Source organism: Arvicanthis niloticus, chromosome 1 (assembly GCF_011762505.2).
Source record: "Arvicanthis niloticus isolate mArvNil1 chromosome 1, mArvNil1.pat.X, whole genome shotgun sequence".
NCBI lineage: Eukaryota > Metazoa > Chordata > Mammalia > Rodentia > Muridae > Arvicanthis > Arvicanthis niloticus.
The window spans coordinates 8,191,324-8,214,722 of NC_047658.1; the positions used below are offsets into that span (position 1 = coordinate 8,191,324).

At 45.0% G+C, this 23,399-nt stretch overlaps 1 protein-coding gene across 8 annotated transcripts; it reads left to right on the plus strand.

Moving 5' to 3' along the window:
- The first annotated feature begins 1,725 nt into the window (after positions 1-1,725).
- LOC117705294 (uncharacterized) lies at positions 1,726-13,239 on the plus strand. 8 transcript variants are annotated; one of them, XM_034497769.2, is made up of 5 exons: positions 2,080-2,215; positions 4,083-4,167; positions 6,149-6,275; positions 7,466-7,564; positions 11,621-13,239. In XM_034497769.2, the coding sequence occupies exons 2-5, from the start codon at positions 4,114-4,116 to the stop codon at positions 12,985-12,987; spliced, it is 1,647 nt and encodes a 548-aa protein (XP_034353660.2). In that variant the 5' UTR covers positions 2,080-2,215; positions 4,083-4,113; the 3' UTR covers positions 12,988-13,239. The 8 variants fall into 8 exon arrangements, with proteins under 8 accessions (XP_076787336.1, XP_034353660.2, XP_076787340.1 ...); XM_076931216.1 differs by lacking the exon at positions 2,080-2,215 and adding an exon at positions 2,222-2,458; XM_076931214.1 differs by lacking the exon at positions 2,080-2,215 and adding an exon at positions 2,465-2,781.
- Positions 13,240-23,399: the final 10,160 nt, after the last annotated feature.

Here is a 23,399-nt window from a genome sequence, read left to right on the forward strand (position 1 = left end):
GAGAGCAGGTGCTTTCAAAGATTTATGTGGCGCCAAAGGCATCAGCTTGCCTGGAACTGGAGTTTAGATGGTTGTCAGTCAGGCCCGGGGTGGTAGGGACCAGGCACTGGACTGGGGTCCTTTGCAAAAGCACGCGCCTAAGCACTGAGCTGTTGCTTTAGTGCCTTCTTGAGTTTGAAACAGGGCCTTGCTCTGTAGTGTTTTTTTTTTTTATTGTATTTTATGTGTATGAATATTTTGCTTGCATGCATTGCCTAATGCCCATAGAAACTAAAGGAAGGCATTGTCTCTCCTGGAATTGGAGTTACAGACAATTGTGAGCCACCATATTAGTGCTGAGAACTGAACCTGGGTCCTCTGGAAGAACACTCAGTTCTTAAGCACTGAGCCACCTCTCCAGACCCCTTAAGTATTGAATGCTATAATATTTAATAGTAATAATTAAGCTGGGCAGTGGCGGCGCACGCCTTTAATTCCAGCACTTGGGAGGCAGAGACAGGCGGATTTCTGAGATCCAGTCCAGCCTGGTCTACAGAATGAGTTCCAGGATAGCCAGGGCTACACAGAGAAACCGTCTCGAAAAACCAAAAAAAAAAAAAAAAAAAAAAAAAAAGTAATAATTAAAAAGTCAGAAACCTATCAGAAGACAAACAATCCAATAACCCAGTGTGGTGTCTAATACCTATAATTCCAGCAGAAGGGAGAAGCTGAGTCAGGAGTCACAAGTTCCAGGCCAGCCCGGGCTGTCGTTCAAATAAACAGAGCCCACCAGTGTTGGGCTAAAGGGGCTCCCACAAGCCAAATCTTGGGGAAAAAATAGACATCAGAGTGAAAGAAATTAATTATAACTCATTAAGAATCTATGCATAGGTGCTATTGAGACTGAAGAACCGGATCAAAGGAAAGCTCTTCCTCATGTAAGATCTGTTAGGTTTTATTGCTGTGAAGGGACACCATGACCAGGGCAACTTTTATAAAGGCAAACATTTAATGGGGGCTGGCTTGTAGAGGTTCAGTTCATCATCATGTGGGGAAAGTGGAGGCATGCAGGCAGACACTGTGTACCCTGAGCATATATGACCTCAAAGCCCCCCTCCCCCAGTGATAATCTTCCTCTAGAAGGAAGGCCACACATAGTATCAGTACTCCTGTAGCCAAGCACCCAAACACATGAATCTATGTGGGCCATACCTATTCAAACACTAAGACTACCATGAAAACCAGTCAATTATTCTATCAGAGAAGCCCATACCTACGATTTCAGTGCCGTCATTCTGGGCCTCTCTCCTAACCCTCATGCTGAAGCCTTATTAAGCCCCAAGCTGCCTTCATTAAAAGAAAGCCATGCCCGGAGTGGTGGTGTACACCTTTAATTCCAGCACCATGGAAACAAAGCCAAGTGGATCTCAGAATTTGAGGCTAGTCTGGTCTACACAGATTCCAGGCTAGCAAGGGCTGCATAGAAAGAATTCGTCTCAAATAGATATTCAAAAAGAAAGAAAAACTATTTAAAAAAAAAAAAAAAAAAAAAAAAAAAAAAAGCTCAGGTAGAGGACAGGTGTGTGGTGGTATGTGCCTTTAATGCCCACATTCGGGAAGATTGCTGGAGAATTACTTCAAGTTCAGGGACAGCCTGGTGTCTACAGAGAATCCAGGGTCCTTTAGGGAGACCACTGCTTAAAAAACAAACTATAGATGCCCAAACTAGTGTAAGGGCCGTGATTCAGCAAGCGCTCCACACTGGACCTCAGAGCATCAGGGTTTCAGTTTGCTCAACGCCAGAGTTACTGCTCTAGGACCAAAGACTTCGCCATTTCGGCCCAACCCTGGATCCTGGAGTTAAACTCCCTGTATCCTGGCCTGCACAGGATGCCACCAAAACCGCCCGCCTCCCCGCGATTCCCTTGTGCGCATGCGCACTGCTACAGCGAGCGATACACAACCCCCACCCCCAACCTGGGGACCAGGCTCGCAGCCTCCGCATGGCTGGAAGCCCAGAACCTAGTCAAAGAAGCTAGTGGTATTCAGTCTCTGGTTTGAGCTCTGATGTCCGAGAGCCTTCAGTATCACCGTCCAGTATCGGTGCCACCGCTGCAGCGCCGACAGTGCTCGCGACCCACCCTCCCGGGATCCCTGTCACCTGGGTGGCCCTCGGGTTCGTGCGGCCTAAGCTCTTCTCCAGGAAGCCGCTCTGAGGACCCCTGGAACCCAGATCGTGAGTACGGCTGCCGTGCTGACGCGCTCCACCTAACCCCGGGCCTGGCTGTGGACGAGGACGGAGAGGGAAGGCGGGGGCCGCGATTTGCACAGTGGAGACCCTGTACAGAACCTTAGATTGCCGGCAGGCCTGGGAAACTGAGAACCAGGGGACACCTCGGACCTAGAGGCTTGGCAGCCCCCGGAGTGGTAACCTGGAGGAGCAGAGTAGCCGAAACAGCAAACTCGGGCACCGGTGACTGTGAGCTGCTGCAGTCTACCTCGCTTGCTGGGTTGCATACGGGTGGGGTCAGCTGGGACCCCTGAAGCTTAGAAGGGGATTCCGATCAACTTCAGAAAAGCCTAGGGGTGAAGCCAGGGGCCGTGGTGGCACACACCTGTCTCAGACTTTGGGAGGTCATCCTCTGCTGCTTATCGTTGGGTTGCAAGAGACCCGGTCTGAAAGGAAAAAAAAAAAAAAAAAATAGAAACAAGACCTGGTGTGTCTTGAATTCGCTCTGCCAGTCTTCATAACAGGCCCTAGAAACCAGCAGCCCCTGCTTCTGTTTAAAAGAGAGATTGTGTGTGAGTTTCTAGTGCTTCTGTGTTGCTGTGAAATATGCTTTTTTTTTTTTTTTTTTAGAACGTGGGTTTATTTAATTTCCTTCCCTTTGGAAGCCGTCTGTGAAAATGTTTTATTCAGCTGTGAGTGGTGGTATCGCTGCCACTCCAGGAGGATCAGGCGTTCAAGGCCAGCCTGTGCTACATTGAGACCTTGTCTAAAAAGAAAAAAAAAGAAAAAAACAAAACCAAAAAAAGAACCAACCATTCATTGCTTTGGGTCTGAGGATTTCCCTGCAGTTTCAGTGGGCAGAGACCTAATCAGGTTTCCTCTCTTAGTGTGTAGCTCTTGCGGTTCTACCGCTATGTCGTACCCACGTGCTATACATTTAGTTGTCCCGTCTTCCTTAGGATTCTCTAATACGGAAATACCTCTGCTAAAGGCTAACGAGTGATTTGTTAAGGACTAGCATGTTATTCAAATGTTTGAGGTGGTGGCTGGAGGGAACTGCTGAGGCACTTTCTCAGGCCCCTGCACTTGTCGTTTTGTTTGTTTTGATTTATTTATTTATTTTATGTATAGGAGGAGTGCTTGATCTGCATGCCAGAAGAGGGCGTCAGATCCCAGTATAGTTGGTTGTGAGTCACCATGTGGTTGCTAGGAATTGAACTCAGGCCCTCTAGAAGAGCCTTAACATCTCACCAGCCCGCACTGGTCATTCTTGTGTGGCATTGGAGCAGCAGCAGCAACCCATGCGTCTCTTGGGGTGGAGGTTACAAATGCAAGGGCTGGGGCTGTAGCTCTGTGACAGAGCGCTTAGCGAGCACGGGCTGGACTACCGGCTTCAAAGGACTGCAAAAACAAACCAACAAAGACCAGGAAAGCACACTCTTTCTTTTAAATTTTATCTTTATGTACATGTCCGAGGAGGCCACAATAATGTGTTGTGTCACCTGGACCTGGAGTAACAGATGCTTGTACAGACCACGTGGGTGCTGACTATTGAACTCAGGTCCCCTGGAACTGCAACCAGTGCTCCTAACCACTGTGCCATCTGACCACACACCCTACCCAAATCGGTTTTAACCAGTCTTCTAGGTGATCCTGGTGCATACTGAGGTCTTCCTGCCACATTTTTGCAGCTGAGTTCCCTGTAGTTTTGAGAAGGATTTTACTTCTGTATAAGCCACCTCTCACCGCTCACAGTTTGTGTGTTGGAAGGCAGGTTGTGTATAAGAAGGGAGAAATGGGATAATATATTGACTTTTAAATTTTGGAAGCTCTGGGACAGTTCTGATCTCATGGGTACACCCTCTTTCTCCAGCTATAGCCTCTGTGAACGGCTTCTCCAGGGTATGATCCTTGAGGAAGAACAAGCCAGTTCTTGCAATTCTAGAATCATGGCTCATGTAAGTTGGTTTCTCTGTACTTAATATTCTGACTTTTAATAAATATAAAAGTGATATATATATATATATATATGTGTGTGTGTGTGTGTGTGTGTATATACATATATATACATATATATATATCACTGCTGATTTATTTATGTTTCACATGTGTGCATGCACATAGGAGCATATGTATGCTGTGGCATGCATGTGACTGTCCCAACTTTTGAAAGTTAGTTTTCTCCTTCTTCTTTGTGTGTCCTGAGGTTTGAACCCCAATCCTCAGCTTCCCATGTTTTGAGGGGTGGGGGGAGGTGCCACAGTGTCTGTGGATGTCAAAGGCTAACTCTAGGGAGCCAATTCCCCTTCCCCCATGTGTCCCCACGATGGAACTTGGGTTATCTGGCCTGGTGGCACACACCCTTACCCTTACAGTGCCTTGTCATTTTTGTTCTGTCGGGTTGTACAAATGCTTTGTTATTTTGAAACTTCCTAACAGAATCCTGTCCTATGGCTGCACCCAGTTTCTTTCATTCCACTGTGGGATGAAGCCTCCTCTGTGCTCTTCTCTCCACCTTCATCCCGGGGCACACTGGTCAAATCAGTCCCTAACACAGGCTTATTTGGTGTGAACCCCTGAAGAGCAGATATTTTCTCCTTAAAACAACACTACCTATACACAATTATAATGTGAACAGTTACTACATATGTAATTTAAAATTTTCAGTTGTTGACATAGTAAGAGTCATATGATATGCAAGACACATATGTGGTCTTATTTTATTATTATTATTATTATTATTATTATTATTATTATTATTATTGGTTTTTCGAGACAGGGTTTCTCTGTATATCCTTGGCTGTCCTGGAACTCACTCTGTAGACCAGGCTGGCCTCGAACTCAGAAATCCACCTGCCTCTGCCTCCCAAGTGCTGGGATTAAAGGCGTGCGCCACCACTGCCCAGCCTTATTTATTATTATTAATTGTGGTGTGTATGTGTATGTGTGTGTGTCTGTGTGTTCGAGACAGGGTTTCTCTGTGAGGCCTTGGCTGTCCTGGAACTCACTCTGTAGACCAGGCTGGCCTCAAACTCAGAGATCCGCCTGCCTCTGCCTCCCAAGCGCGGAAATTAAAGGTGTGTGCCACTACCATGCAGCATTTTTATTATTTTTTAATATATTTATTTAATTTTATTGTATGTGAGTGTACATGGGTGTATGTATGCACACCACAGGCATGCAGGAACTCTCAGTGTCACGAGAGGATGTTGGATCTCTTGGCACCAGAGTTAGAGGTGGTTTTGAGCCACCGTGTGTGCTCTGGGAACCGAATCTGGATCCTCCTCAAGAGCAGCAAGAGCTCCTGACCTCTTTGCTGTCACTGCAGCCCCTTTAGAACTCTCTCAAAACTTTATTAATTTTTATTTATGTGTCTGAGTGCAAGCATGCAAACATGTTATGAGTGTTCAATATAGATTCTGGGGACTCTGGTCTTCTGCAAAAGCAGCAAGCACTCTTGACTGCTAAGCCATCTTCTAGTCCCCTATGGCAGGGATAGGCACATATATTTGAAATATCTGGTCCCTAGTTAGCAGAACTGTTTGGGAAGGACTAGGAGGTGTGGCCTTGTTGGAGGACGCTTGTCACCAGGAGTGTGCTTTAAGGCTTCAAAAGCCCACACCAGGCCCAGCCTCTTCCTTTCCCTCTTCTTCTCCCTCTCCCTCTCTGTATGTGTGTCTGTCTGTCTCTGCCTGCTGCCTGTGAGTCAGGCTGTAAAGCTCTCAGCTACTGCTCTAGAGTCATGCCTTTCTGCTTCCCACCATGTGATAACGGACTAACCTAAAACTGTAAGGAAGGCCCCAATTAAATGCTTTCTTTTATAGAACTTGTCTTGGTCATGGTGTCTCTTCCCAGCAATATAACAGTGACTTAGACCCCACCCCTCATACATCTTACCCCATTTTATCTTACACGAGGTCCACGGACTTGTCATTGCAGAGGATGGTGATGTTCAGAGATGTGACAGTGGACTTTTCTCAGGAAGAGTGGGAGTGCCTGAGTTCTTACGAGAGGGATCTGTACAGAGATGTGATGTTGGAGAACTACAGCCACTTGGTGTCGCTGGGTGAGCTCATCTGTGTCAAACAAGGTTCCCAGAGCCAACGTTCTAACCACAAAGACCTACTCTTTGTGGTTTAGAACGGGCACCTCTGTGAAACACTTTTATGGTCCCACCTAACTGGAGTACATAGTTATAATTTAACTTTTATAAAATAACTTTTATAAATATAACATATTTTATATAAGTGAGATGGCTCAGCAATTAAGAGCACTGACTGCTCTTCCAGAGGTCATGAGTTCAAATTCCAGCAACCACATGGTGGCTCACAACCATCCGTAATGAGATCTGATGCCCTCTTAATGGGTGTCTGAAGACAGCTACAGTGTACTTACATAAAATAGATAAATAAACAAACAAACAAACCTTTGGACAAGAGAGGGCAGAGTGAGTGGGGCAGAGCAAGAGGGAGAGGGAAGGGGGAAATATAAATAACGTAAAACTTATAGCTTATAAGTTTTATGAAATAAAGCTTTTATAAAAATAACTTTTAAAAGGATGGGGTTATAAACAAAAATAGAACTCTGGCTCTACCTTTGATCCTAAAAGAATTCTAATTTTATTGTTTTTCTACCCTGGTAGCCATCTTAGTTTCAAAGACTTGACTAAATAGAATCTTTCTTTTGGTCCCGGAGCGATGTCTCAGAGGTTACAAGCGCTGGCTGTTTTGCTGAAGACCTAGGTTTGGTTCCCAGCATCCACATGGCATCTCACCACCACTGCAACTCCAGTACCAGGGTGTCCAACGCCCTCTTATGGCCTCTGAAAGAACTGCATGCACATGGCGCACCTGCATGCAAAACACATAATTACATAATAAAAGTTTAAAAACTAAATTAAACAGCTGGACATGGTGGCACATGCCTTTAATGCCAACACTCAGGAGGCCAAGGCAGTCCAGTCTCTGAGTTCAAGTCCAGTCTGGTCTATAGAGTGAGTTCTAGAATAGCCAAGACTACACAGGGAACCCTTGTCTTAAAAAACCAAAATAATAATAATAGTAGTAGTAGTGAAAACCTCTGTGTGTGCCTGCCCACAAGGTCTCGTGTACCTCATCTTGCATTCACTGTGTAGCCATGACACCAAACCCCTGATCCTTCCTTCATCTCCTAAGTGCTGAGGTTACAGCCGTGTATCAACCCACCTGGCAAATAGATCCAATCTTTAAATCTTTTTATTCTGTTGTTTCTTTCAAGCAGGATGTTCCATTTCTAAGCCAGATGTGATCACCCTGTTGGAACAAGGCAAGGAGCCCTGGATGATTGTGAAGGCTGAGAAGAGAAGGTGGAGCCGAGGTGAGTAAGTGCTCAGCAGGACCCGCCTCTAAGATGCTGTTGGTGAGGTTGGAGGACCCACCCCTAAGAACTAATGGGGAGGCTGGAGGACCCGCCCCTAAAATGCTGATGGGGAGGCTGGAGGACCCGCCCCTAAGATGCTGATGGGGAGGTTGGAGGACCCACCCCTAAGAACTAATAGTGAGGCTGGAGGACCCGCCCCTATGATACAGGTGGGGAAGATGCACTGCTAAGATGCTGGAGAAGAGACATGAATCTTGGGAAGAAAACTTAGATCTTTCAGCTTGAGTCACCAATGGCATTTCCTCTCTACTTCTTCAGTTTGCTATTTGTTTCTTATATTTCTCTTCCCTTTCAATGACGGAAAGCTTTCTTGTCTGGTGATAATAATTTTGCCTGTTTTCTATTTAATTTCTTCATAGATAATCTTTTGTATTTTAAATCCGCCCCAGCGCACCCTTAAGAAACATCCAAATTATTTGTATTTTATTTGTATGGTTGCTCTACCAGTATGTTTGTCTGTGCATTGCTTGCGTGTCTGATGCCCACTGAGGCCAGAAGAGGGCATCAGTTCCCCTGGAGACTGCGGTTGCAGGTGGTTATGGACCATCATATAGGTGTTGGAACTTGAACTCTGGTCCACTGGAAAAATAGCCAAGTGCCCTTAACATCAGCCCATCTCAACAACTGATTTTTTTTTTTCTGAGAAAGGGTCTTACTGTATAACAAGGCTGATTATAAACTCCACATCCTCAGATCATCTCTAGTCCTAGGCCTACTGGCATGTGCCACTATGCCCACTTTGTATTTCAATTTTCCTATAGTGATTTATTGCTCTCATTTCATGGGATTTATATTTAGTAATGAAGTCATACAATAAATGTGGATAGAAAGGTGGCTCGGCTGTTAAGAACATTGACAGGTAATATACAGGATCTGGGTTCCATTTCCAGCACCCACACAGTAGCTCACAACCATCTATAACTACAGTTTCAAGGAACACAATGCCCTTTTCCGGCCTCCAAGGGCACTGTATGTTCATGGTACACACACACACACACACACACACGTGCAGTCACACACACACACACACACACACACACACACGCAGGCGCACACACACACACACACGCAGGCACAACACATGTAAAAGTTACAAAATAGTAAGTCTATGCTTGTGTTGGGGGGGGGGGTAGCTCAGTGGTTGAGCAGATGTCTAACCATGGCCTTGATCACCAGCACAACACAAGATAAAACAAAGAATGAATGGCTTATTAATATCCCGAAATGGCTAGGAGTGGTGGATCACGCCTTCAATCCAGGCACTTTGGAGGCAAGTGGGTCTCTGTAGTTCAAGGCCAACCTGGTCTAAGAATAAGTTCCAGGCTAGCCAGGGCTACATAGTGAGACTGTCCAGGTGGAAGAAAACAAACCTGAAGTGATTAAGTATTAGAAGAAAAGTGGACAGGTTATTGACATGGTGGATTAGAATGAGGTTTAGGGACAAGAGGAATTTAGAGTGGCCAGAAAAAAATAGAACCAGACTGAAGAGGCTCTGGTTTGCTAAAACTGGTTGGCTAAAGATGGGATCCCTTGAACATCTTCAGTTCACATAACCTTGATGCCTCGTGACACATAAAGTACACTTTATTCCATAAATGTGTTTCAGTTTGGTTCATTTGTGCTGGATGTGGTGGTGCTAGGGATGGGTTCCGGGGCCTCACACAGGCCACCCGGGAGCTCTACCACAGCTGCAGAGTCCCCGCTGGTCTGTGTTCCCTCCCATCTGTTTGTAACTAGTGCCTCTGGTGTAAAAGTCAGGTCCAGTTTTTCCTCCCAACCCCATGCTCTCAGAAATAAGACTCAGTCTCAAAATATATTACAGATACCTCAGCCATATGCCAGCACTCAGGACTAGTCTCAGACTAGATCAAAACTTAGATAACCCATTTACTTTATCCTATATTCTGTCATGTGTCTGGTTACCTGTGCTCAGGTACCGTGTGTCCGTCTCCTCTCATCTTCCTGGGTGGATCTCTGATGCCTCGCTCTATCCCAGAATCCTTTGTGCCTCCTGGATGTTCCACCTCCTATTTTCTGCCTAAGCCATAAGCTATAGGCTTTTTGATTGACAGATGAGGCATCCATACAACACACAAGATATTCTCTCTACATTCTAGAGCAGTCATCTCAAGTTCCATAGGAGAGCATCTCCTTAATCGTGAATAGCTTCAGTTGCCTGCAGGAATGTAACTTCTCATAGTCAAATTTGGGTACAATATGCTAACTCCTTATAGCACAGCCTGTTTATCTATAGAGGAGTCTTATACTTGAGACTGTTCACAATGCCAAATTCTGTTTAAAAAAAAAAAAAAAAGACTTGGTCTTATTATGTAACCCTGGTTCAAATGGAACTCACTATATAGACTATGCTGACCCTGCACTCACAGATCTATCTGTCTCTGTCTCCTGAGTGCTGGGATTAAAGGTGTGTGCCACTACATCTTGCCCTTAGTTTTTATTTTCAATTGTGTGTCTGTGTGTATGTGTGCATCTGTGTGTCTCTGTGTATGCACACACGTGTGTGGTGTGTGCATGTGTGTGTGGTATGCACCTGTGTGAGTATGTGTGTGCTTGCAAGTCTGCGTTTCTTTGTGTATGTGTAGGGTGTGTGAGTGTGTGAGAGAGAGAGTATAATTGTGTATGCTTGTGTATGTGTGTTTGGCTTTATTTACTTATCAGTGTGCTTGGGAAACTGATCCTCCTTGTGGCGTGTATTGTGGAATGTCCCGTTCTGGCGCTGTGTTGTGTTCCTATGGGGTTATTTACTTAGCTGTTCTTCTCCTGGAGGAGAATTTTTTCCAGTTTGCACATGTTACAGGTACTGTTACTATATGATATAAATTCTTTTTAAAAATACCTTTTTCTTTTTAAAAATTATTGAACTATTGGGCTGGGGGTGTGGCTCGGTATAAACAGCTTGCCTGCTATGCATGAAGCCCAGATTTGGTCCCCTGAACTACATTAAACCAGGCATGGTGCTGCGTCCCTGTAAGTCTGTACTAAGGAGATGGAGGCAGAAGATCAGAAAGCATAAGGTCACCTTTGGTAACATGCTGAGCTCAAGGCCAGCCTGGCCAACATGAATGAAACCCTGTCTCAAAGAAAGTCAAAGGGATCAGCAACCTTAACCTGTATCAAATGCTTTAAAAAATGTTTTGCCTGTATGTTTACCTATGCGCCGTGTGTGTGCTGTGTGCCTGCAGAGGACAGAAGATGGCGCTAGGTCCCCTAGGACTGGAGATACAGACAGTTTTGTGCCATGTGAGTACTGGGAACAAAACACTGGTTCTCTGCAAGAGCAGCAGATTCTCTTAGCCACTGAACCATCTCTCCAGTCCCTATTCTAGTAGTTTAGAGGAGGCAGGAGTGAGCTATAAAAAGCAAAGAGGATAATAATGTGGCTATGGTGAATACAAGCCAGTATTCACGGGAAAATATACTTCATTCTGCTTTAAAAGACAAGTCATTCCACTGTTTTAAGTATCGAGGCTTGAGAACCAACTCAGCACGTAAGAGTGCTCAGTGTATTTGCAGAGGACCTGAGTTCAGTTGCCAGAACCGGAATGGCAGCTCACAACTGCCTGCGACTCCAGTTCCAAAAGATCTGGCCTCATTTGTGATGCACACAAACTCATGCAAGCAAATGCATATGAAATACATAAGACTTAAAAATTAAATTTAAAGTGGAGTTCTCACATTTTAATCCACATCTATGTTATCTAGACGTACCATTTTCTTTATCCTTCTTAACTTTTTTTTTAATCACGTGATTATTTGGGGGTTTTACGTCCATGCAGCTGTTTGTTTTGTCTTCTTTTCCTCGTCTTGAGGGAAGTCTTGTGTGTAGCTCAGGCTGGCCTGTAACGGAAGCTTTTGCTTCAGCCTCCCAAGTGCTGACAGCACACCTGCAAAAGGCTTGTTTTCATTACTTTTATTTCTTTATTCTATCCAGATTAGGATGGTGTCATGAGTCTTATCTTCTTTTATTTTCAGATCTGGAATCCAGATACAGCAGTAAAGTGTTAGTTCCAGAAAAGAATACTTACGAAATCAATCTATCTCCGTGGGAAATAGTGGAAAGAATTAAAAAGCATGGCCTCGAAGGCTCCCTTTGTGGGAAAGACTTTGAATATAAAATATTTGAAGAACAAGAGAACTCTCATAGGGTATATTTCAGACATCTGATAAAAACCACCTCTGGAAAAAGACCTCCGTACAGAAAAAGCACATCTGTTAGTCTCTATCAGAAGAATCCTAACCGAGAAAAGCCTTACGAATGTGGGGATTGTGGGAAGGCTTTCAGAGTCCGCCAACAACTTACTTTCCATCAGAGAATCCACACAGGCGAGAAGCCCTACGAATGCAAGGAATGTGGCAAAGCCTTCCGACAGTGTGCCCACCTCAGTCGCCATCAGAGGATCCACGCCTCTGACAAACTCTACGAGTGTAAGAAGTGTGCAAAGATCTTCACGTGTAGCTTGGACCTTCGAGGGCATCAGAGGTCTCACGTGGGCGAGAAGCCCTACGACTGTAAAGAGTGTGGGAAGGCCTTTCGAGTCCGGGGACAGCTCATGCTCCACCAGAGGATCCACACCGGCGAGAAGCCGTACGGGTGCACCGAGTGCGGGAAGAGCTTCAGGCAGGTAGCACACCTCACTCGGCATCAGAGGCTCAGCGGTGACAGCTCGCGCCACGCGTGTAAGGAGTGTGGCCAGGCTTTCCTGTGCAGCACCGGCCTGCGGCTGCATCACAAACTGCACACGGGAGAGAAACCCTACGGCTGCAAAGAGTGTGGGAAGGCGTTTCGGGTGCGGCAGCAGCTCACCCTGCACGAGAGGATCCACACCGGCGAGAAGCCCTTCGACTGCAAGGAGTGCGGGAAGAGCTTCAGCCGCGGCTACCATCTCACCCTTCACCAGAGGATCCACACTGGGGAGAAGCCTTACGAGTGCAAGGAGTGTCGCAAGTTCTTCCGCCGGTACTCGGAGCTCATTTCCCACCAAGGCGTGCACATTGGAGAGAAACCCTATGACTGCAAGGAGTGCGGGAAGGCTTTTAGGCTGTTCTCCCAGCTGACTCAGCACCAGAGCATCCATTTTGGTGAGAAGCCGTATAAATGTATGGAATGCGAGAAGACGTTCAGGCTCCTCTCACAACTTACGCAGCATCAGAGCATTCACACGGGCGAGAAGCCCTACGATTGTAAGGAGTGCGGGAAAGCCTTTCGGCTCCACTCGTCCCTCATTCAGCACCAGAGAATCCACTCTGGCGAGAAACCGTACAAATGTACAGAGTGTAAGAAGGACTTCCGTCAACACTCGCACCTCACCTACCATCAGCGAATTCATAAGAATTCTTAAGGCTCCTTCTACGAATCCTTGCACTGTAAATGTATTAAGGAGCATTAGAAAAGTCTAGAAGAAAAAACGGTTTTAAGTCACAGCATAAAAGGTTTCAGTCAAAGGAAAAAAATGTTAAACTTTTGGAAATTCTTTCGTAAATGTATAAAAGGTATTTTGTCTGTACTGTATACGTACCTAAGGGCATAGTCAGGGTTCCAACTCATTTTGAAAATTAATAAAGTGCCGTTCAGCTTGCATTGCTTGCATAAACTCTCAGAGCTACTGAAAGTGGTTGAGGTACAGTTCTTAGTTTCATCAGAATCCCGCAGAGTCGTATGGAATTAGGAAGTTGTATCAGGAAAACCGTTTGTTACATATAACAGAGCAGCGGTTCTCAACCTGTGGGTCTCGACGCCTTTGAGGGTAGACCGCCCTTTCACCAGAGACTCCTAAGACCTGAAAACACAGATTTGCATTGTGATCCATAACAGTAACAAAATTACAGTTATGAAGTAGCAACAAGTGATTTTGTAATGGGAGTCACCACAACACAAGGAACTGTATTAAGGGGTCACAGCACTGGGGGTGTTGAGAACCACTGCTTTAGAATTTAGCCATTGGGTATAGACTGGCTTGTACTTGGTCTGGCTGGCAGCATCTGAACCTACTGATCGATCTTGCCACCAATGTAGCACAGTAAAGCATTTGGTGCCTTCCACTGTGACAGTGTGACATTGACTCCTAACTAGATGCACCAATGAGACAACCATCAACAATTTTTTAAAAAATGAGTAAAAAAAAAAAAGTATAATCTAGGCCAGACCTTCACAATCCTTCTTGTGTGTTTTTTAAGCTTTCTACATATTCAAGAGTGAAGTGAATTCTGTTAGTAAACTTTTTAAAAAATACTTTCTTAAAAGTAATAAAGACTTTTTTATGGGCAGTGATGTCAAACATGAATTATTTCACTGCGACCACCCACATGAGCTGTTTCTCTGCACCACATCACAACACGATTGGTCTGTCTACCGTAAGTGTAAAATAGAACCAAATTCAAGTGTTTATTCCTAACTAGTACATTGTATGCTGGGGTCTTTGAGGTATGATAATCCGAAACTTCTCAAAAAAACTCTGAAACTTGATAGTATTTGAGATCATTCTCCAGATAATTCGAGATCATTTTGTTTTGATGCCCTTTTCTTCTCTTTTCTCTTCTTTTCTTTCTTTTATTCTCTTTTCTTGGAGATGGGCTCTCACTGGCCTGCCTCAAACTCATGGTCCAGGTCTTAGGGGCCAGTATTTAGCATTCCAACACATAGCAAACTACCAAACCCCAACACACCACCTGTCAATAAGAAAACCTATGGCCAATGAGCTGAGGCAGGAAATAGGAGGCAGGACACTGGCAGGAAGAAAGAGGATTCTGGGAAATAGTGAGAGGTGTGGGAGATTCAGGCTGGAGCGCTGAGGAGACAGATTTAAAGCAGCAGGGAGCTGAACTCAGGGTAGAGTAAAGAAGAGATTTGCCCCAGAGTTGGACGCATAAAACTGAGGAGAGGTAACTAACCATGAGGAAGACATAGAATAGTTTGAATGGGTTAAATAGTTATATGATAGTCAAGGAATGAATCTAAGCTTGCGGCCTAGGCATTTATTAATAAATTATTACTCTCAGAGTATTTTTACAAATGTGTATTAAAATTAGTATTTTTTTAAAAAATGAAACTAAAAGCTTTTTCAAACAAATAACTCAAATTTAGTGGCTACTTAACCTAGTTATCTCACAGTCACAATGTCACTCAAAGTCTGTGAGTGTGATTAGGATATTAGCAACTGGTAAATACTGCTCCAAGTGAAGTGGGTCACCATGCTGGGGAATTTAGACCATATACCATAGATGCCCCTACAGGTCCATTCCCAGCCATGGCAACCTACAGAGGGCCTATATATTAGCTTGCTGTTTTTCTGCAGTAATTAGAAGTTTTAACCTTGAGGAACAATCCATGACTGGGAACAATACAAATAAATCCGTAATTAATAATTCTGAGCCAAGACAGGCATAAACGATGGCACCCTGACCAGGAAGGTAGCTCAGTTGGTAGAGTGCTGTCCAACACTGCCTATGTTGAACAGTGGCACACACCTAAAATTGTAGAACTTGAGAGGTAGACACAGGAGGGTCAGCAGTGTTGAGGTCCAGGAATCACCTCAAAAACCACATGAACACTGATCTCAGCCAGACAGGGGTAGTTTATTGAGCACATGCCCCAGAACTGGTCAACCAGAAACATGGTTCAGATTTGGGAACTGAACCAAGACTCTGAGTTAAGGTCCTACAGGGCTCTTCAGGCCTGAGATCTATAACATCTGTTATTCCACCAATCAGGATTTAGGAATAGGAAGATTTCCTTAGGAACATGTCTTTGTTGTACTCATATTGACTGCTCCCCTTGGTTGCGATATTCAATGATGGCAGCGGACTTGCTAACATTCATGTCTTAACTTGCCAACCAGGATGTCAGTAACCCACATATGTCTCTTTCTGCCAAGTAGGATGTGAGTTTCCAGGGAGGTCTTGGGAGCTTAAACTTTACTGGACCCCTACTCAAAATGGAAGTTTTATTCCAAATAGTTTCTTGTATTGGTGCAGGTGTCTCTCTTATGCTGGGGTCCATCCCAGGGGCAGCTTGTAAAAGCAAATACCATAAAAGTTTATACACAGGTGCAGGAAGTGCTATTGGGTGGTTGGTTCATGTCCAAGCTTACTGTGGGTAACTATACAAAGCAGTTCTACTGACTTCCGTTGTGATTGGTTTCCAAGGGCACAGGATATAACAGAATATGTAATCAGCTTGGGAATTAGAAAGTTTTCTAACAACAGCAGAAACATATGTGAAAAGTCTTCTTATAATATTAGTAAAAGCACAAAATGACAGGCTAGCCAGGTAACAGTTACCTAGGGTTTTAACATTTTACCTAGGCCTTAACAAGCAGGAGTTCAAAGCCAGCCTGGACTATATGAGACCAAGTGTGATGGTTTGAATATGTTTGGCCCAGGGAGTGGCACTATCAGGAGGTGTGGCCTTGTTGGAGGAAGTGTGCTACTGTAAGGGTGGGCTTTGAGACCCTCCTCCTAGCCACATGGAAGATGTTTTTTGTTCTAACTGCAGTCAGATCAAGATGTAGGCCTCTCAGCACCTCCTGCACCTCCTGTGCCTGACTGGAAGTTGCCATGCTCCTCTGAATCTGTAAGCCAGCCCCAATTAAATGTTGTTCTTATAAGAGTTTTATAAGAGTTGCCTTGGTCATAGTGTCTCTTCACAGAAATGGAAACCCTAACTAAGACACCCAGTCTCTTTTCTTTCTTTTCTTTCTCTCTCTCTCTCTCTCTCTCTCTCTCTCTCTCTCTCTCTCTCTCTCTCTCTCTCTCTTTCTTTCTTTCTTCTTTCTTAAGAGTTTTCTGTGTAGACCTGGCTGTTCAGGAACTTCCTCTGTAGCCCAGGCTGGCCTTGAACTAACAGAGATTCACCTGTCTCTGTCTCCCAACTGCTGGGACCAAAGGTGTGTGAAATGGGAATTTCTGGTTTTGTTGGAGACTCACTTTTGTCATGTGATCTTTTCCTGGACACTGTCTTATGAAAGGATGTTTGGATGAAACAGACATGTGAGAGGACATTTTGCTGAAAACAGACCCATAGTGTTGTTCTGGAAGCTGTCTAGTGAAAGGGCATTGCTGGAAGGTTTTTGCTGGATTGGATGCTTGAGAGAACATGTGGTGTTTGGGAAGAGTATAAGAATAACCCAGCAGACAGTGGATGCTCTTGCATTGGTTTGCCTTGCAATTCTGCCGATCCTCACTGGGCTTTGCTTAAGCTGTTGTTTGTTGATGACACTCTGGCATGGTTCTCCTTCCATTTTTCAATGGTCTTCATAAAGTTCATTTTGAACAATCTCAGCCTACAGGCATGTGCCACCACCACCAGGCTAGAGACCTTGTCTCTAAAAAAAGTCATAGTCTATGATTCTCTACAATAAGTACAAAACTCTATACCTTTTCCATGTAGTTAGAAGGTAGAATAGTAATTGGGGTGGCGTGTGCTGCCCAAGAGTAACGGCAAGAGAAGCAGTCTGAGGCCTCTGGGAACAGCAGTGTGGGGCTCTAGAGACAGCAGTAGGGGGCTCTGGGGACAGCAGTGTGGGGCCTCTGGGGACAGCAGTGTGGGGCCTCTGGGGACAGCAGGGTGGGGCTCTGGGGACAGCAGGGTGGGGCCTCTGGGGACAGCAGGGTGGGGCCTCTGGGGACAGCAGGGTGGGGCTCTGGGGACAGCAGGGTGGGGCCTCTGGGGACAGCAGGGTGGGGTTCTGGGGACAGCAGGGTGGGGTTCTAGGGACAGCAGAGTGGGGCTCTAGGGACAGCAGGGTGGGGCTCTGGGGATAGCAGTGTTTGGTCACTGGGTTTGGGTGCTGATTTGACAGACGTATTCAGTTTGTGAGAACTCACACTGTATACAAGTCCTTCACTTCTCTGTATGGATCCTGCACAATTAAAACTTTTTAACTCAGAAAATGACAATGAGCTCATATTAAGATTCAAATTTAATATCACCACTTTCAACTTTATTCTTGTGATTTTTTAAAAATTTTACACCAAGATTTCTGGCTCTCTGGTGATACAGGCGTTGCTCTAGAAGATGCCGAAACGTTGCAGTGTAAAGCTGCAGTGTAAAGCCTCACTATATCAGCTTCACTAGTAATCCTGAATTAAACGAAGCCTTCTTTGACTTGTCCTTAAATATTCACTAATATGGGGCTGGAGAGATGTATCAGCAGTAAGAGCGCTGGCTGCTCTTCCAGAGGTCCCCATGTTCAATTCCCAGCAATCACATGGTACTTCACAGCTGTCTGTAAACTCAGTTACTCTTGAAATGGAAGTTTCTGGTTATGTCATGTGATGCAGACTCAAGTGGTGTTTTGCTGAGGCTAGACCCATGGGAGGACATGTGATGTTTGGAGAGAGTATAAATAGGACTCAGTGGACATCGACTGGGAGCTTGCATAGCAAGCTGTGCTGTGCAGCTCTTCATTGGTCTTGCATCTTGGTTGATCTTCACATCATTGAGAGAGGCATGGCAGAGAACCTCTCCTAGCATCCAGGCTGGTTCTGGTCGCTTCCGCTGACTCGTGCTTATTCAGCAGAGGCCTGGCTGTTTCTGCTGGATTGTGCCACCACTGCTGATTTGTGTTTTGTATCCTGATAGTACTGAACTGGACTGCTGGTAATTCTGACAACAGAAAGTGGAATTGCCCCAAAGAATTATTTCTAAACAGGTCCATTACCCCCTCCCCCATCCTATTTACCATCTTTTCTCCTGGGAGCTACCTTGGGACAGTGGGCTAGAAGCAGGGTCAAAGCATTTGAAAATATTGATTAAAGTTGGTTTTGAAAAATGTAAGCTTAGAGATGGCATCCAGTGTGGCTTAGGCATAATGGGTTGTTGCGGCCTGAGCTACCCCACGTTTGGGGGCCAAAAATGTTGAGAACTGCACTACCCCACATTTGGGGCCAAAATGTCTTGGACTGTTCTGTCAATGTTGGAACCCGCACTGCCAAAAGCCTTGGGGGCTAAATTATTAGAGCCTGCACTGCCCCAACTGCTCTGGTCTGCGGGTTGGGGTTCAGCAAGAGAGAGAGTGAGGAAGGACTGGAAGAATGGAGAGCAGACAGAGTGTGATTCAATCCCGTTTATTCTTCAGTCTCTCTTCTTCTCTCCAAGTCCCTAGTCTTGAGTTCCTAGTCCCTAGTTCCTAGTCCCTAGTTCCTAGTCCCTAGTGCCTCCAAGTTCCAAGTTACTTCTTCCAAGTGCTAAGTGCCTAATGTCTAAATCTTAGTTCTTCCTCCAAGTGCCAAGTGCCTAATACCTAATAATCCTTCTTCTGAGTTCTCTAGTCCAAGTGTCTTCTTCCTCAGTGCCTAATTCCTACTCCAAGTTGTTCTCTAAGTTGTACTCTTTAACCTAATTCCTAGTTCCAAGTTGTACTCTCCTAATGCCTAATAACTAACTCCAAGTTCTTCCTCCAAGTTGTACTGAACTCTTCTGTCTGCCTCTTGCCTTTTATATGTCTCACTTCTAAACCACGCCTCTAAGTCACGCCTTTAAGTCATGCCCTTAGGGCTTGCCTCTAAATCTGATCTCTAAGTCATGCCCTTAAGCCTGGGCTCTAAATCACAGCTTTAAGTCTCACATACCCAAGGGAAGATCCTGGGTATCTAAAGCAAGATGTTATCAGAGTGTGCTCAGCTGTTGTAGGCTGATGTAATCAAGTCTCTTGTCAGGGTATATGGCTCAAGATGGCTGCAAGGATGATAGCCACCTTCTGTCGGCTCCCCACAATAGGTAATTCTACTTCAAATGTGGTAGAGGAAAAGTCAGGTTATGGGGGGGTTAACAATGTTCTTTAAAGAGGTGGGCAAAATAGCATTTATAGCAGCTGCTTGTCTCCTACACTGTTCCCAGAGGGGTTGTTTGTTTGTTTGTTTGTTTGTTTGTTTTTGTTTCGTGGTTTTCATGTGTGTTCTTTTGAAAAAGATTGGGGAGAAAGCTGAAAATTCTCTTGTGTTAGAGACGATTACGGAGTTGGCTGGGCATGTAGAGAGTTTGCAGATAGAGGTAGAAGTGTTTGGGAAGCAAAAAGACAGTGGGAGGAGAACAACAGGGTTCAGGCTTGGTGTCTGAGACTGGAAATTCACAGTGGTGGTGCACGCCTTTAATCCCAGCACTTGGGAGGCAGAGGCAGGCGGATTTCTGAGTTCGAGGCCAGCCTGGTCTACTGAGTGAGTTCCAGGACAGCCAGGGCTACACAGAGAAACCCTGTCTCAAAAAACCAGAAAAAAAAAAAAGATGAGAGAGGGAGGTGAAATAGGCTGGAAGGTAAACTGCCACCCCACCCTATTGGCACTCTCACTGCCAAGCTCCCAGAACACCCCTGTGAAACTAGGGGTCAGGAAGAGCAGGAGATGGCACAGGTACAACTGGGTAGTGTGCAGCCAAGCACACCATCAGAGGATTGGGCCTACACAGGCACCCTCAACTTTCTCAGTGTTTATGCACCATAGCCTGCTAATGATGGTGCTCCTGCCTAAAATGAGTTGACCTGGCATCTGATAGAAATGCTGGATTTAAAGCACTTTAAAGAGGCTATTATGTTGTATAGATTGCATGCTCCATTTGTTAAAGAAATGTTAAATACTTGGGCTAGGCAGAGTAGGTTGCCCCCAAGAATGGAAATGATTGGTGTCAGCTGTTCTAGAACCTGGACAACTATTAGAGGTTATTGTGGTAGAGGCACGAAGCCACAAAAAAATAGAACAATGGAATACAGCAAGGTAGGTAAATGTTACTAAAGACCAACTGCTTGGTGAAGGGCATTGTACTGATTTACAAGAACAAATCCAATCTGATGGTGGCATAATTGAACAAGTTTTGTTGTGCTTTAAGAGCCTGGGATAAGATTGAGGATCCAAGGAATAAATTCTACCTCATTTATGAAGGTGATACAGGGACCTACAGAAGCAGGCACCAAGTTCTTACAGAGATTGGATTACACTGAATGTAAGAGAGCAACCAGACCGTCGAGAACACGGGGAGCCCCAAAAGATGGCAAATCCTATGGTGGTGTCCTTGGCTAAACTACCCGGTTTTGCCTGTACCATCTCCTCCTCTTTCCAGCTATTCCAGAGATAACTGGACAACAGAGACAACTGGTATTGGTTTTCAGGAGCATCATACCAATATTGTAGGGCAAGCCATAGCTAGAAGTCGTAGAAAATTAAATGCCCAGTGCTTTAAATGTGGAGAATTTGGCCACAAAGTGTACAGTGGATTACCTGTGTGGGACCAGAAGAGCGCACAGGGAAGTTGAAACCTTATGTAGCTGACATACCCATAAATTTATATGGGAGGGATTTTTTTATAACAATGGGTACTTAAATAAATATTTATGCAATTCCAGGGACAGCAAATGAAGAAGTTAGGTGTGAGGAACATCTGAGAGATGCTCCTGAAGGTATTGATACAGGTGATCAAAAAAAAAAAAATCACAAGCTATGCCCATGATCCAAAAACAGGACATCATAGGGACTGAGCTTCCAAATTTATAAAAGGGGTCACTGCTGATATACCAACAACCTTGTCCCTAAAATGGTTATTAAACAGACTTGTATGGCAGATGCCCCATAACAAAAAAAAAAAAATTGCAGGCACTTGAACAACTGGTATAAGAATTGCTGGAGGCTCAACATATAGAAGAATCTACCAGCCCATGGAATTCCCCTGTGTTTGTCAAAAAAAAAAAAAAAAAAAAAAAAAAAAAAAAAAAAAAAAAAAAAAAAAAAAAAAAAAAAAAAAGAAAGAAAGAAAAAGAAAAAAGAAAAGAAGAAAGAAAAAAAAGAAATCAGGAAAATGAAAGGTGTTAAAGGATTTAAGAGCAGTTAATACCATGCTGTTGCAGCCCAAGCTGCCCCACACTTGGGGGCCAAAATGTCAGGGACTGCTCTATCAATGTTGGAACCCACACTGCCAAAAGCCTTGGGGGCCAAATTGTTAGAGCCAGCACTGCCCCAAGCTGCTCCGGTCCAAGGGTCGGGGTTCAGCAAGAGAGAGAGTGAGGACAGACGGGAGGAATGGAGACCAGACAGAGTGTGATTCAATCCCATTTATTCTTCAGTCTCTCTTCTTCTCTCCAAGTCCCTAGTTCCTAGTACCAAGTCTCAGGTCCTGGGCTTTGGCACCAAGTCTCAAGTCCTAATCCTAGTTCTAAGTTGCTAGCCTCTTTCTCAATTCCAAGTTACCTGCCTCAAGTCTCAAGTACTCTTCCAAGTACAAGTGTCTAATCTCAAGTGTCTAATAATTTCTTCTGTCTGCCTCTCACCTTTTATATGTCTCACTTCTAGGCCACGCCTTTAAGTCTTATCTCTAAATTACACCTTTAAGTTGCACACACCCAAGCGGAAATCCTGGGTATCTAAAACAAGATGTTATCAGAGTGTGCTCAGCTGTTGTAGGCTGTTGTAAATAAGTCTCTTCTCAGGGTATATGGCTCAAGATGGCTGCAAGGATGATAGCCGCCTTCTGTCAGCTCCCCACACCATACAATGAAGCAAAGATCAGCAAAGACTCAAGACCAACAAAGCGTTGTAAAGCTAGCTGTGCAAGCCCGGTCACTGTAGGTTGAGTCCTATTTATACTCTCTCCAAACATCACATATCCTCCCACGAATCTTGCTTCAGCAAAACACCATGTAAGTCAACATCACCTGACATTTCCTGAGACTTCCACTTCAGGGTACACTACAGAAATGCAGTCAAAGGGTGGGCCAGAATTCGCACAGAAGGAAAACAAGCCACTTCTTGACAAAAGTAAAGGGATGTCAGGAAGTCATAAGCTACAGGACAAAGCTTGGAAATTAAAAAAAAAAAAAAAAGTGAGGACACACCAGGCTAGTGTGAGTGCCTATTCCACCATTTCAGAGGTCACTTTGACTCAACAGCCATAGCACTCGTCAAGAAATCAGAGAAGTCTAGAGGCTTCCATACAATGGAAGCACCAGACAAAAGTAGGGTGACTGTAGATCAGGATAGGATCTGCCCAGAATGTGACACAAGTCCCCTTGGCTGGAGTCACAAAGGTACAAAGTTGCCCCTCACCTATCAATCATATACCATGGGGACACAAAAGCCACAGGTGCCTCAAAGGAAAATACAATCCACCCTGTGACAGTCACCCTGGCCCCATACCTCCACCGAAATTTTAAAAAGGCCCACTAGGAAGCAGTCACACCTCAGTCTGGCACCTTACACTTTCCCAAAGTTTGGCAAACACATAAACCCAGGGAACTCACACTCGAGGGACCTCGAACTGGCAAAAAGCATGGCACAAAATGGTCACACAGACTCCAGACACACACACACAAGATGGTGGCCATACTCACCAATCAAGTAATCCTCGACATCTTCACGTCCCCTAGACTACCACCCAGATACATGAGAACATCGCTACAGCCTCCTGGATATCCCGGAGTCAGCTTCTTCCCTTCAATGCCCTGCACAGGATGGAGCATCCAGACACTTGGCTCCAAGGCATCTCGTTATCCCTTAAAGAGGCTAATAAGTTCTCCAAAAAACCTGTCAGGAGTAGCCTGGCCACTCCTCAAAAGAGGTTCTCAGGAGAGGGAAGTACAACGCCTGGAAATGTAGTCTGGGAAGGGACAGGGGGCATAAGTCTGGGCTGAAAGGTGTGGCCTGAACAACAGACACAAAGCACTGTTCTTCGAATCCCGAGGAAATCTCAGCAGACAAGGACTCTCTAGACCAGACTTTGATCAGGCTCCTCTGAATCCTCATTTCCAGTAGCCCTCCTCCCTGGCGGGTCATT